This window comes from Pteropus alecto, unplaced genomic scaffold (genome assembly GCF_000325575.1).
Source record: "Pteropus alecto unplaced genomic scaffold, ASM32557v1 scaffold102, whole genome shotgun sequence".
NCBI lineage: Eukaryota > Metazoa > Chordata > Mammalia > Chiroptera > Pteropodidae > Pteropus > Pteropus alecto.
The window spans coordinates 2119785-2134658 of record NW_006432224.1 but is presented as its reverse complement, the minus strand read 5'-3'; the positions used below and the strand labels follow the sequence as shown (position 1 = coordinate 2134658).

The 14874-nt window shown below is 48.7% G+C and overlaps 1 protein-coding gene across 1 annotated transcript in view; it reads left to right on the top strand.

Annotated features, from left to right (window-relative positions):
* TJP1 (tight junction protein 1) overlaps positions 1-14874 on the top strand; it is a 58449-nt gene that overhangs the window by 19782 nt on the left and 23793 nt on the right. Inside the window, 8 exon segments of the mRNA XM_025043524.1 lie at positions 310-457; positions 7590-7729; positions 8525-8630; positions 11131-11281; positions 13211-13319; positions 14285-14504; positions 14771-14872; position 14874. The exon segment at position 14874 is cut by the window's right edge and continues 76 nt beyond it. Of these exon segments, the coding sequence (XP_024899292.1) occupies positions 310-457; positions 7590-7729; positions 8525-8630; positions 11131-11281; positions 13211-13319; positions 14285-14504; positions 14771-14872; position 14874 (977 nt within the window).

Below are 14874 nucleotides of genomic sequence, written 5' to 3'. Positions count from 1 at the left end.
CAGCCTTTTTTTCCTACGAGTTTGGAGCAGTTTTGTGATTTGTGTTTTTAAGAAAGCACGTGCAAGTGACATCACACGGTGCTTGTCTTTCCCGGTCTGACTGACTTCGCTTAGAGTGACGCCTGCGAGGGCCACCGCTGCCGTCGCTACGTGTATTTTCTCTGAACGGCGCACCACTGTCAGAGGCCGATGGAGTTGATGCCGCGCGAGAAATTACGTTACGTAGCTCACGCGCGTCGTCATTGGGGTTCCTGATAGTTGACTGTCCTCGTTCCATGGGAAACTAAACAGCACCCTTTTACTTAACAGACATTTCAGAAATTCAGTCACTGGCATCAGATCATTCTGGTCGCTCACACGACAGGCCTCCCCGCCACAGCCGGTCCAGGTCCCCTGACCAGCGATCGGAGCCCTCGGACCATTCCAGACACTCCCCGCAGCAGCCCAGCAACGGCAGGTAATCACCTCTGTTGTTTACAACAAAATAGCTACCTGTGTGCACTAGTTAGGGTATTGTTTACAAGTGAAACTAGAAGATAAGTTTCCTCTCGATTACTTAAGGTTAGGTCTGCTTTTCTTTATCTGTTTAGGTATTTCTTATCTAGAAAGACAGAGGTGGGACTTCCTTAAAGGGCGAGCAGGAAATATTCCCGCATGCCAGCCAGAGCCGTCTCCTGTCACGGCTCCGCTCCGTCTTTGTAGCAGGGGAGTAACCGCAGACAGCATGTAGCTGAGTGGGCGCAGCCGTGTCCCCAGAACACGTCACAAAAGCGGCGGGGCCACCGCCCCAGTTGGCTGAGCCCGCGTTGGAAGATGCGAGCGCGCTTGCCATCCTCTGCTCGGGAAGCTCCACTGTCCCGGAAGTCCTTTACCAGACAGACTAACCGGACTTTGTTCCCCTTTTAAAGCACGCTGGCGTCGGTGCCGGAGGGTTTGGCATGCTAGCAGGGTGTCACTTACCTGAGTTTATGCTGTCTTTGCGGGTCACGTGTACGTTTGAGAATCTGAAGAAAATTACGACCCTTATCTCCCTAAAAATGCACCTGTACCCATGCCTGCAGCGTCTTACGTACACTTTCTGGACTTCCCAGGGCTTGCCGGCCGGCGGGTGACCTGTGGTGTACAGCCTACACGGGGCTCTTCCGGAGGCACTTAAAAATTCAGGTCCAGAGCCCGACAGTTTAGGATTAGAGACGGCGATTCGGGGCTTACCTGCGTGGAGGTGTTGTGTTAGCTCAGGCTGTGGAAGGCACTAAACTTGCTAAGAAACAAGCTGGAGCGAAGGCCCAGAACCGGACCCTGGGGAGCACATTCCTGGAGGAGGGCGGGGGACGAGGGAGGAGCTCGTGGAGAAAGCGGGCGGGCCCAGCCAGGAGCAGCCTTGCCACAGCGATCCACTTGTCCTGCACTGCCCGTGTAGATGTTCGTGAAGCTGTTTTCTCTAAATTTCGAATTTTAGGTTTATAGATTACATCAATCCTGATCTTTAAGGTTGTGATGGTTTTTTTTTACAGAGGATATTATAGTACCTCACATGCAAAACTGGCTTATCTCATAACTGATAATTAAACTTAACTGCTGCAGGGTAATATAGTAATTCAGAAAATCTCCCTGACGCAGCACCATCCTTATCTGGAAAAGGGTTGCTGCCAGGACACATGCGGGGGAGGTGACCCGCACCCTTGGTGAGTCACGCGAGCAGCCGCAAACGCAGCACGCTTCTCCCACCTGGTGTCAAGCAATTTGGTTATGATTTTCCTTTAAAAAAAAAAAGGAAAGAACTATTCACGAGATGTGTTGTTTGTTTTTATTGTAAGAAAATTCTAAGTCTTAAGAAGTTCTTTATCTTAGATTTTCTAAACACTTCGCATCTGTAATTTGATCTTTAAAGTCGAAGAGGTTTTTAAAAAACTGTGAACTAAAACAGGTTAGCATTTTCGTCGTATACTGGGATGTTTTGCATCTCTTGGGAGCCTCAGTTATGGGAGTTTGAGAAAACAGAAGTCGGGCGCTGTCCTCCGTTCTCTGAGCTGGAGCCGGGAAACGCTTCTCTGCTTTTTGCGTTTCTAAGTTCCTGGTGTCGTTGTCGTCGGTGCCCAGCCAGGTTTGGGAACTTCTGGTTAGAACATGTAGCACGTACTCGAGAAGAGACTGCAGAAGACCGGAAGTCTTCAGATTCTCCCCAGATTTTCATACTGAGAATTTGACTCCTGAAAATTTAGTAACCTGCTTATAGGCAAGAGGTAAAAAAAATACCAGTAGCTTAAAGGTTTCATTTCTCCTCTAAAGTTAATGTTAAAATCTGAATGGCTGGATTTGAATTTTGAGGGCCCTGCATTTTGAGAAACAAATTGGATCTTTTATAACATTAAAATCCTAGCATTAAGAAACACCACGGGATTTTCATATATTCTTTTATTTTTGGTATTTAATTTTATACGAATGAGTTTGTCTGATAAGTGTTATTTAAATAATGTTTTTAAAAGAAGCGACACAAAAACTTGATCTCTGAGAAAAATTTCAGTGTAGTGTGTAAAGAGGTCTGGCTTGCTGAGACATAGCGCCACCTTGTTGTCTTCCTAGATTTCTGTATGTTTTTGTGCCTTTTTAGGATATGCAGTTATCTGCTGAAAATACCGTCTTCATTTGAGGCAATGGAATATAGTGCTTTCTTCAGAGCCAGACTTGCGGGTGCGAGTCTCAGCCTGCCGTTCGTTACTTGCATGACCCCGAAACCCCACTGTGCTTCCGTCTCCCCGTTGGCTGCAAAGTAGGCCGGTCATACGTTACGGAGTTGTGAGTTCAGTTACTTACTACAGCGCCCGACGCCAACGTTGGCTGCCATTGGAGGAGGAGGAGGAGGGGTGTCACGTGTCCTGTGACACCTGCTCGTGTAGAACCGTCTCGAAGATCCATCTCCTCATTCTATAGGCAGGTGAGCGCCAGCCGAGAGGCGGTGCCGGAGTCCAGGGTCTTGTCGTTGACGGGAGGCTGGTGCGGGGTCAAAACGCCTGGCCTTTCGACGCACATCTTTGGCCTTACCGGGGTAGAGAAAGGGAGAAAGCAAAGGTCACTTGCTGCTCCGTCTCCAGGAGACGGATCCGCAGCACTGTGTTGTCGTGACCTGCTCGTGTTCCCGTGCGACTGATGTTCTTTGTCAGAGAGCAGACGCTACCTGGACGGAGGGAGACACCTGAGCTTGCTGCTGCTTCACTGCAAGCTGCTGGGCAGTGTTCCCCCACCGTTACCTGGAACGGGAGGGCCAGCTCCAGCCTGCGGGCCAAACCCATCCCGCAGGGACGTAATCGAGAAGTTGCAACAGAGGCCCCAAAGTTTGCCAGTCCCTGGTCTAGAATAGTAAAATGGTTTGGTTTTGTTTTTAAACTGAAAGAATATATGTGTAGAGAGAATTATTTCAGTGCTTATTGCTAGGTTTGTTTGTGTTTTATTCAGTATCGTTTCAGAGCCCACTCTGTGTCTGTGTTAAAAAACAAAATTTCATATGGATTCTGGAATATTTGAAATTACGTAAGTGACGTGCTCCGTGACTGTTGGTAGCACTGTTCTCGGTCTGCGTGTTACTGAATAATGCCCCCATCTTTTGGTAGATGACAGAAATGCACTAAAAAGAGCATTGATTTTTCCAAATTAATTGTATGAAAAATTGAAGAGAATGATGTGAATTCCGTCATCTGAAATGTTATTTAAGTCAAGTAGTTATATTACAGGAAAAAAAGGCGATGGACAATATGGTATGAAAATTAACCAGAGATGAAAATACTGGCAGGAGTTTTGTGTGATACTAGGGCCAGGAGCCCTGTCGCACAGCAGGTGACAATCTGTTATCACCGGGGACAGTATTCAAATCTAAACCTTATAAGTGATTCCGAGTTATCAAGATGGTAGTTATCATTAGTGTCAGTCACATTCTTAATTTAGAAAGAAGAAGATCAATTAGAAATGTCTGTTTTATGATCTTTCTAAAACCAATAGTTTAGAGTCTGCTTGTTGCCGAGCAACAGAAATCTGTAGAACTACTACAGTCATGTAGTTCTTCAAGCTCAGTCTTTAAAGTGTTTTCAATACGTCATTTTCAGTTTTTAATACCAAGGCTTCAGGGAGACCTCACCGTGTTGCCCTGTCCGTTATTTTTGGAGGTGCCTCGGCCAGCTTGGAGGTGAACCTCAATTGTACGTGTTTGTTCTTAGACTAATCGTACGTGAGATTTTACCACATGAGCAATGGCCGAAACGTTTGACCTTTTATGATTTAAAAGTTCATTCTGGTTTGAACTGGAAAATATCTTGGCTTTCAGAGTATTTTTTAAGAAAACTTACATGCAGCTCATTTAATATTTGTAACTTAAAACTAGAGTATACCCCCACAGAATAGTTAAATCAATATCAAAATGGAAACTATGACAAATGCTTATGTTTTATCCTTTTAGCGGGATAGAGAAAATTTTTCCTGATACGAGACGGCCGATGATACGCATCGATAGAACCAAATTATTTGTTTCAAGTGAGACTTAATTCCAGTTAAAAATGGCATCAGCGTTGTTTGAAAGTATTTTAAAGATCACAGTATTTTAAAACATTTCAGTCTTTGTAAGCAGTGTGTAAACATTTCCTATAAAAATTGAAATATTATAGACGCATCTAAAATTCTCCTCGGCTGCTGTTTTGTCTGCTGCTGCCTCCGGATGGACCTGGTGCCGGTTCGGTTGCGTCCGCGTCCAGGTCCGTCTGCGGGCCGCGCCGTGCGGGCCCGTGCGGGCCGCGTCTGCGTCCTTGCCGAGGGAAGGCTGGCCTCGGTGCTGGCACGGTGTTTGTGTCCTGGGGCTCATGCTTCACATTGCGCTGAGTTATATTTTCATGTGTCTGTATAGAGCTTTTACTGTAACTTCTTTCAGTATTTTACTCTTTATCCTGAATTATCGTTTTAATTACTATTAAAAGGAGTAAAATAGGTCCGATCAGCAGCACCTCGGCCCGGCTCCCACTCTCTCGAGTTGAGTTTGTCCACCCTCGTGCAGACACGCGGCGCCGCGCACAGTTAGCGTGCCTCCCCCTGGCGCAGGAGCCCAGGCCCCGCGCCTCCCTCCAGGCCGCCCTGCCCACGAGAGCCTTTTGTCGCCCGGGGCCGTCTCTAGGCCTGGCCTGTGCGGACAGTGTGCGCGAGCATCCTCGTCCGTGATTTCACGTGCTGGCTTTTTTATTTCTAAAGTCACCAAAGAGTGCGGTGCTTTAGAACGTTCACGGATAGTGCCAGGTAACTTTTCCAGTGACCCTCGAGACGGCACCGTGTCTCAATCCCCGTTTACCAGCCCGATGGCCGCAGCGCCACTCACTGCTCTAAGTGGACGTCCCTGACCCCTGCGGGGCCCCTTCGGTTCTGGTGGGCTCCTCCTCCCCGTTCCCCCCGTGAGCGTGTTCCGGACACGTCTTCACGCTCTTTTCTTGTGCAGTTAAACGTTTCTCATCTCTGATAAATTTCTTTCCTTTCGGCTTCTGAATTTTTATCTCGCTGACGGAGATCCCTTGCGGTCTAAAGTCATACATTTTCTCTAGGAGTTTGACAATTTTTAGTGCTATTGTTGCTGGCACGTTTTTTTTTCCTTTTCCATCTGATTGTTGAGGATATTGAGAAAAATCTGTCGATTTAAAAATATAATTAATATTCTATTCATATAATTTTTAAATATTCTTTTATAGTCACTCAATTTTTTTTCCCAGTATTTCAGGCCCATTATGTCACGATTGAATCATCTGGGTCTTCAAAATGGTGGTAAATAGCAGGTGTTGGCAGGTGTCGCTGTGTTGCTACTGATTTTACAGTCAATATATTCAACATTTCACAGTTTAATGTGGTGTTAGCTCTTGGTTTTAGAAAACAGTCTCAGAATTAGTTGTGCCTGCCTGTTGTTTGCTTTACTTATAGATTTTATTAGGCACGGCTGTTGAATTTTCCCACATGCCTGTTTGACATTAGCATTTTTCCCGTATTATTGGGACGTAGTAAGACGCGCAGTGGAGTCCTACTGAGCCGCCACCCACCCTTGACGCGGCCCTGCCGTGTCGTCCAGCCTTCTCTGAGTACATGGCCGTGGTCCCTGAGCTTGTATTCTAGACTCGTTTCTTCCATTCGTCATTGAAAGTATGCATTGCTTTCTCTTTGTGTGCTGGCATTGTCAGAGTTTGGGCGTCAAGGTTCTGTAGCTTCAGACTGAATCGCCGTTCGACAGAATGTTAGCCAGTTTTAAAGATGGGGCGGCAGGTTTCTACACCGTTCTCTGTATTACTATGTATGCTTGGGATTTTCCATGATAAGAAATTTTTAGTATTTGAATAGAGAGTTTTCTGTATTTTCCTATGGTCTAGGATAATGGAAGAAACAAATTGTTTTGTTTTTCAGAAGTGAGAGGACTTGGGTGTAAAACCTTCTACATCTGCTGCCTTTTAAAACGGTAGATCTTGTTTAATTTTTTATTGGAGGTATAAAAAATAAATGGATTGTCTTGGTTCGGCTTTTATAATTTATATTTTTCTGGGGAAACTTGATGGACATTTAGTCTTGTTTCATTTGTTGCTATTAGAACTGATACCAGAATAAATATTCTTAAAATGTCATCTTGGAATACATGTATTTTTTTAGGATAACTCTAGAAGCAGGATTATAGGTTATTGCATATTTGCATTTTTTTGTTTTGATAAATAACCCCTATGTCACCCTCGGATAGCTACACTGATTTACACTTATTTTTACCTGAGCGATGAGATCATTCCTAGTGATTTTAATTCGCGTTTCCCTGGTTACTAGTGAGGTTGAACATGTTTTTATGTTTATTGCCTATTTGTGTATACATTTTGGTGAATCGCATCTTTCTAGTATTTGTTCATTTTTCTCTTGTCACTTTTAAACTGGTTTCTAGTTTTTTATATCTTCTAAATATTAAATTCTTACATATGTCGTTAGGTCATACATATCGTCTCAGTATTGAACTCTTACTTCATATGTTGGATCAAACTACATGAAATTACTATATTCAGCTGTTTGAACTAAAGAAACCATTTCATTTGGTTCAACTCAATATGTATGTATTTTTTCCATTTATTTGCATGCCTTTTAACTGTTTTTATATAATCACTTGCTGCTATGGATTGGCTTTTGTGCATTGAGTCTCTTAAAGTTTTTTATTCTTCAGTGATACCAATTTTTTTCAAATATTTTTTGTGTAGGAATTTATTCCATCTGAAGTAAATTTATATTTTTGTCATCGATATGCGTAGAGATACGATTTTTCTAAATTGTGGAAAATTATTCTAACACTATTAAAACCTGTCTTTTTCTAACAGGTTCGGGCTGCCATGCGTAATAATCTTTGCGTCTGTGGATGTTATTTCTCCATTTCCTGTTTTGTTATGTTTGATCTGTTCTGTTTCTGCGGCAGTACCACTCTGGATTTAATGACTGGTTTTTCATAGTATTTCAGTAGCTGTCACAGCGAGTCCCTCATCGTTTTTTAAAGTGGTTCTTACCAGTGATCCTCACGTCTCTATGCTCATCTTTTTGTCATTACCAACGTAAAGTCTCCGGAGCAGGGAGGAGGAGAGGGTTTCGAAGCCCGGGACCGTCTCGACTCCGGTGAAGCACGCCGAGGACCACGCACCCAAGACCGCGGAAGAAGTCACGGCGGAGCGGAGCGAGAAGCAAGCGCCCTCTCTTCCCGGTGAGCGGAGCGGCGTCGGCGTCCGGGAAGCGCCCGCGCCCGCACCGGCACCGGCGGGCTGTGCGGGCACCGTGCGGCTGCCGGGCTCCGCCCCTGCCTGCGGCCAGGCTTTCTGGATTGGGCTCCAGGGGGGGTCGGCATGGATCTATCGGCACCCATAGAGTTTTAGAAATTTTCTGGGTAGAAATCATTCGCAGCTAACAGCCGCTCGCGGTGGGTGAGTTCTCCGGCCGGCACTCGAAGAGAAACATTAGATTAGCTTAAGAAACATTTTAAGTCATTTGTTTATTAAAAGTACTTTTCACGAACACTTTTTATAAAGTGCCTTGTGGCGCTGTGTATGGAATCAGACGTGAGAACCTGAAGGTTTCTCGACCCGGCCGCTCGAACGGCCTGGAGACCTGGGTCCCGGAGCCCCGCGCGTGCGTCCGTCGGGGACGCAGATACTTAAAGCTACTTCCCCTCGGGGAAGGGAGACGGTGCCTTGACAGGCCCCGCGCACATGCGCAGACACGCAGACGCGCTCGCATCCCCCTCCTCTGATTCTTCCCTCGGGAGTAGGCTTCTCAGACCTCAGCAGCCGGGTCTGTGACAGGCCGAGGTGACCGTGTGACACGCACACGTGCTCTAATATACGCAGTGTACACTTTCCTCATCAGGGTCTCTGGACTCATACTTTTGCCGATGAATTCTACTTATATTTTTCAGACTTTGATTATTTCGCTAGTTGCTTACATTATTATTTCATTTTTTAAGAAAGCTATTGCTACACCGTGTAAATGTTCTTTCTTTTAGAGCCAAAGCCTGTGTATGCTCAAGTCGGACAGCCAGACGTGGATTTACCTGTCAGTCCGTCTGATGGCGTCCTCCCCAATTCAACTCACGAAGACGGGATTCTCCGGTAACGTGACTATGAACTTGGCTTGTCTTCTCTGTCTCTTATTAGCATCATTTAAAGTAAGAAATCAGTTGCAAACTATATTGCATATGCTTTTTACAATAGCGTATACCATTTAATGCTATGATTAGGTTTTTTTAAAATTTTTTAAAAAATCAGATATTCGAGAACAAAAAAAGGACTTTTTTTTGGATATTTACTACTTTCTCACCACCATCTTCTGCTTAGTTTTTTAGGTCACGAATTACAAAATTAAAAATTGTTTTTTATTTAGGCATCAGATTTTTACACAAGCTCTCTAATGCCCTAGCACCAAAAACAAAACAAACAAACAACAAACCTGTTTCTCCATTTCAGCACTGTGACATTTCGGTCAGATGATCGTTTTCCGTGCTGGGCCGCCCTTCACATTGTGGCCTGGCCACTCGCTGCCAGTCATGACAGCCAGACCGTCTTGAGGCGCTGCAGATGTTTCTTGGGGGATCAGCCCTGGTTAGGAAGCTGTTCTAGATCAGTCAGCAGCTTTTAAGTTTTGGGTATTTCAGACCCTTTATATTTGCTAGTTGATGGGATCGAGATGTGAATTTTGTAACCAGATTTCACACCGTCAGGAGGAGCAGATCAGTTTTCTGCGGCCTCTGCGCTAAAGGGGCGTGGTGTGCACAACGGACAGTGACCAGACTTCTTAACGTGGTGGGACCACAGCCCTGCTCACACCGGTTTGCTCTGGTGAAGGCAATGGGACTGTCACCGCAAGGCCCGCCTCGTTGGTGGGAAAGAGCTCCTGAGAGAGATGGGGTCACACAAGCTTCAAGGCAAGTGCTGTTCGTGTTAGGTAACTGATCATTCAGAATCTTGTCACTTGTCAGGAAATAGGCCCCTTTTTCCTTTCTTAAGGATTGCTTGCAAGCTTTCACCCCTCTGTAAGGTTTAAGGAAACCGACGATTAGATTCCAGAGACCCGTTTTTTTGGGGAGCCCTGAAGAGCAGGTCAGGAGACGCAGAGAGGGTTAGGGAGCTGGGCAGGAACCGTGCTCAGTCATTCAGACGCAGCCAGCGCGCATTGGTGAGTGCGGGCGGGCGGTGCGCAGAGGGCGCGTGACACCGTGACCCCGAGCCGTAGCTGCCGCCCGCAGTGGCTTTAACTGAGGGACGCAGACCGTGGAGCTTTCACGTCTGAGGCACTGGGTCGCTCAGTGTCAGGGGTGCTCCAGGGCCTGAGGACTTGGAGGTGATGTCTGGAAGAGCTGTCTGCGCAGGCGGTTTGGGAGAGGGTCTGCGGTTCGCTCTGGACTCGGCTGGCCAAGTCGGATAATCCTGCCACCGAGGGACTCAGAGCCTTCATGATGAAACCGTGCATAGTTGCAGGGAGGGACCAACGATGCCACCAGCCCTGGCGGCGAGTGGCCTCATCCAGTCTGCGGCTCTTAGGTTTCTGTCTGGCTCACGCTAGCTCCAGATGAGGAAGCGGGACGAGGAGCGAATGCCTCGCGGGTCCTAAACGCTAAGGTGGTCTCTGTGGGTCCAGGAGGCCCAGACGGCGTAGCTTTCTCGGCGTGTTCATGCTTTTGATTTGTGCTTTTAGTCAGTGTGTTAGTTTCTGATAATTTGCTCATTGTTACATAGTGGATTTAGAGGAAAAGGACTTTTTTCACACTTCATGTCAAAGTAGGTTCAGGAATCGCGTATCTTCTTGTATCGGAACGTGGAGGAGTCTGGAATCCAGACGGGACTTTGCAGTTAGTACATAACTGGCAGTTCGTTGCCCTAAAGAGAGTTTGTGACCATGACCCGCTCCGCCCAGCCGTTCCCCGGCGTCCTGCACAGTTGCTTTTGGCACTGTCACATGCCTTTGACACTGCGCGGTCGTAGAGGGCAGGGCACGCACATGCTCCTTCCCGTGCCCTGTCCAGCGAGCAGGGGCAGGGGTTGCGGACAGGGCTGATCCCGAGACCCTGGACGTTGAGGCGTCCTCACGGTCAGAGGGGCCTCCAGCCCCCGCGCTGGAAACCACCGGCCTTTGGACTAGGCGTCACGGTGCTCGGAGCCAGCTTCTGGCTCCTGGCGTTAGGAAAATCTGGCAATTTATGCTTCCATTTCAACCTTTATAAAACAGCATTTTCTGCTATTCAGTAGAGAGGATATGGTATGAATCTGGATAGAAAAAAATGGAAGAATTTTTTTTTTTTTAGCCGTTAGAAATGCACCAAGACACTTAGAGTTAAGAAAACCTTTTTTATAAAGTAATTTTATAACTTAGAATGTAAAGCAGTATGTGTATATTACATTCAAATATTTTATAATTTAGTTGATTAATCAGAATAATAGAAAATGCTACTTGATTGGGAATTCTAACGCTAAATTTTATTCAGTACATAGTGGTGTGGGGAATATCGCAGAGACTTTTTTTATTTCATTCTGAACGTGGTTTTTGTTGTATCCGTTTTTTCTGATTTTTCAAGTGTCTCTTAACTGTTCCGAATGGGGTGTTTTGTTTTAACAGGCCCAGCATGAAATTGGTGAAATTCAGAAAAGGAGATAGCGTGGGTTTGCGGCTGGCTGGCGGAAACGACGTCGGCATATTTGTCGCTGGCGTTCTGGAAGACAGCCCTGCGGCCAAGGAAGGCCTAGAGGAGGGCGACCAGATTCTCAGGGTACGTCGGTCCGCGCGTCGGCTCCGCGGGGTCAGAGTGCGCAGACCTCTGGGCGGCGGCGGCGGGCCCAGCAAGCCGCCCCGTTGGAACAGCCGGCATCGTCGCCAGGTCTGCCGGACCGTTCAATGCTCAGGCTCAGGCTCGCTCGGGTCCCGGCCGCGCCGGGCTCCCCACTTCCCGTTCCTGCATGTGACCCTGTTCACCTCTCTGTTTGTGAAGCTGCACAGGGGGGCGCTTGGGTTTCATTGTAATCGCTGGTGTTGGTAGAGCCCGCCAAAAAGAGACAAGTCTGGGATCCGGTGACCTGTGCCAGCGTCTTTTTGGGTCCAGCTGCACCCCCAGGCCGGCCAGAGCGACAGCCCACGGGTCGGCCGGCGTCAGGTGCTGCTCCCACGGGAGTGGTCTCCACGGCGGTCCCCATGGTCCTCTGGGACGTCTTCCGTCCCCAGTGGTGGCTCAGGCACGAGGACGTGGGGTCTGCGTCAGGCTCTGAGGCGCGTGCCCCTCACGAGTCAGGACAGCCGCGGGGGTGCCGTCCCCCCGGCCTCCCCCTTCCGCCGCTGTCTTCTCCCCATCGCGGCGGCGTTGCCGGGAACGTAGTCGCCTCTGCAGCTCTCGCTCCTCTTGAGCCCATCCGAACCCCTGGCAGGGAAGCCGTTTCAGCTCGGGGACCCCGTCTGTTACGTGAATTTCCACGTGTGCTCTTCCCACCACCTCGCATCGCCATGGCCACCCCTACACGGGGCCCCCGCCGGCGGCGCGGCCCGCGGCCCGCATTCCGCCTCCTGCAGCCGCCCGGTCATGCCGCTCGCTCCCGTCTTCCCCCCACCCGGCTCCCCATCGCTCCTCGCCGGCTTCTCTCTCTCTCTCCTTTTGCCGTCGAGCGTGGTGAAGGCATTGGCAAGTCTCTGTCCTGCTTCCATTTCGGTCTGTGACGTCATAAAGTTCTGTGTTCCGGCTGCACCGTGACCCCTCCCGAATCCGAATTTTCATAAGCCATCGCGGCCCTGACGCCGTCTTCCGCCCTCGTTCCCTTCCTTTCTCAGCGGCCCTTTTGAAGGTCGTAAGTCACCCTTCTCGACATGCTTGCGCCCTTGGGCTCCCTGCTCTGATCTTGGAACTTCTCCCGCCTTTTTAATAATCGTTCTAAAAGTCCCGATTCCTGCCGATACCTTTGCGTGACGTGTCGGACAGCGTTCACTCTGCTGAAGAAACTCGACTCCTGTTCCCTTACCCACCTCGCATCCTGCTGGAAGGAATCGTTAAAACTACTCAATAGTTTGTTTTGTATCATAAACGTAGTGCCTGTTGGCTTTTTCTTTTTCTCTTTTTATACTGTGAGAACTCTTGAAAAGATGACAAGGACACTTCCCCGTGACCCTGCAGAGTCACTGGTGACATTCCAGTGAGCTCCCGTTAGGTCCTTGGGCGCCCCTCCCATGACTACGCACTGACTCGCAGACTCTGCGCCCGCAGCGTCTGGATTTGTAGAGACGCCGCAGCGCACACGCGACTTCTTTTGCATCTTGTTCCCTTTTGATTTCTTCTTCAGAGACGGGTCAAGAGTGGGGCTCTGTGGCACTTTCTCAGAACTTAAGATTTAAAATTTGAGAGCCAGCGATTCTCAGTAGTAACACATATTTGGAATTAGAAGTGTCTTTCTTTGGTCTAAATTGGTTAAATCTTGCCATTGTCGGTCCTTGGTGTCAGGATGCACGTGACTGCTCCTTAAGTGAGTTTATGCCTTCACTCACTTTATTTACTTGGTTTGTGCTTGTGTAGAGCATATTCATTTCTCTAAAGTTCTTCCTTCTGAAGGATGTGAATTTTTTAATCACGTAACCTCTGAGAACATTCGTTTCCCGTGTACGTGAATATTTTTCGAATCTTAAAATACAGCCAAGAGTAACGTGAAACGTATTTGAACAGGTGAACAACGTGGACTTCACAAACATCATAAGGGAGGAGGCCGTGCTGTTCCTGCTCGACCTCCCTAAAGGAGAGGAGGTGACCATCCTGGCGCAGAAGAAGAAGGACGGTGAGATGCTGCGAGCGGAAACCAACCTCCGGGCGTCCGAGAACTCACGCCGGGTTTGGTTTAGTTGTTTAAATAAACCACTCGCAGTTGAGTGGGAAACGAATTTGTGACTCTCAGACGGGGTTTATTTTAAGGCGGGCAGGGGTTCATTAGCACAGCGCGTTCTCATCCAAGCAGAACGCCATGCAATCCCGTCCAAGGCGTGGACCAGTGGCCGGCAGGACTGCATGAGTGTCTGCAGGCAGCTTCCAGGTCTGGGCCGGCGTTGCCGAGGCGGTGCCCGGCCTCGTTGCCTCCGTGGTTAAGTGGATACACTTCTCATTTACAACAGGGTTCCTCAGCCTAGGCGCTGTTGGCATTTGGGGTTGAATAATTCTTTGTCGTGGGGGCTGTTCTGTGCCTTGGGTGTTTAGGAGCCTCCCTGGCCTCTCTTCACTAAATGCCAATAACAAATGCGCGTGCGCGTGCGCGCGCGCGCGCACACACACACACACACACACACCCCTATTCCCAGCATCCCACACACACACACACACACACACACACACACACACACACACCCCTATTCCCCGCATGCACTTGCAGGCATCAGAAATGGCTGATGCGTCACCAGATGCCCCTGGGGCGCAGAGTCGCCCTCGTTTGCGAAGAGCTCACCTAGAAAACGGCAGCACCCATGATGTGGGCCGCGAAACGGGGGGATTCAAATAGGAGCACGCGCGTGGCCGTGGACATTCCACCCGGCCTGTTTCTCTGTTGGGTCCCTCACCTGCGTGGTGGAGGCCCCACGAGCGCCCGTTTCACGAGGCGACGGTGTCGTACGGGACCCGTAAGGAGGACTCGGAGTTTGTGGCTTTCGTTTTGTCGTTTGACATCGTCAGCTGCCTCTTCGCATAGTGCGTCTTCTCCGGTTAATTTGTAATTCCACTAGCTATCGATAATGTTTTTGTCTCGGTTCTTTTTAGTTTATCGTCGCATCGTAGAATCAGACGTCGGAGATTCCTTCTATATTAGGACCCATTTTGAATACGAGAAGGAATCTCCGTACGGACTTAGTTTTAACAAAGGAGAGGTGTTCCGGGTCGTGGACACCTTGTACAACGGGAAACTGGGCTCCTGGCTCGCCATTCGCATCGGCAAGAACCACAAGGAGGTGGAACGAGGCATCATCCCTAGCAAGAACAGGTACGGCTGCTGGGCGCCTCGCGGGGCGGCGGCCATCAGTGGTGACAGGTCCCAGTCCCGCTGGGGTGTCCAGCGAAGATGGTTCTCCCTGGGTTCACCGTATCCGTAATCGGCATCGTCCTGCAGACCCTTTTATTTTAATGTAGCCGTTCCGACTTAAACAGCACGTGACGTTCTCTGCAGAATGGTGCAGTTGTTGCATCGTGGGGCTTTTTCCGTCGTGTTTTTTCAAAGACTCCGACGGCGCACTCGCCTTCTCTTTGCAGAGCCGAGCAGCTGGCCAGCGTTCAGTACACGCTCCCCAAAACCGCCGGCGGAGACCGGGCCGACTTCTGGCGGTTCCGGGGTCTGCGCAGCTCCAAGAGAAATC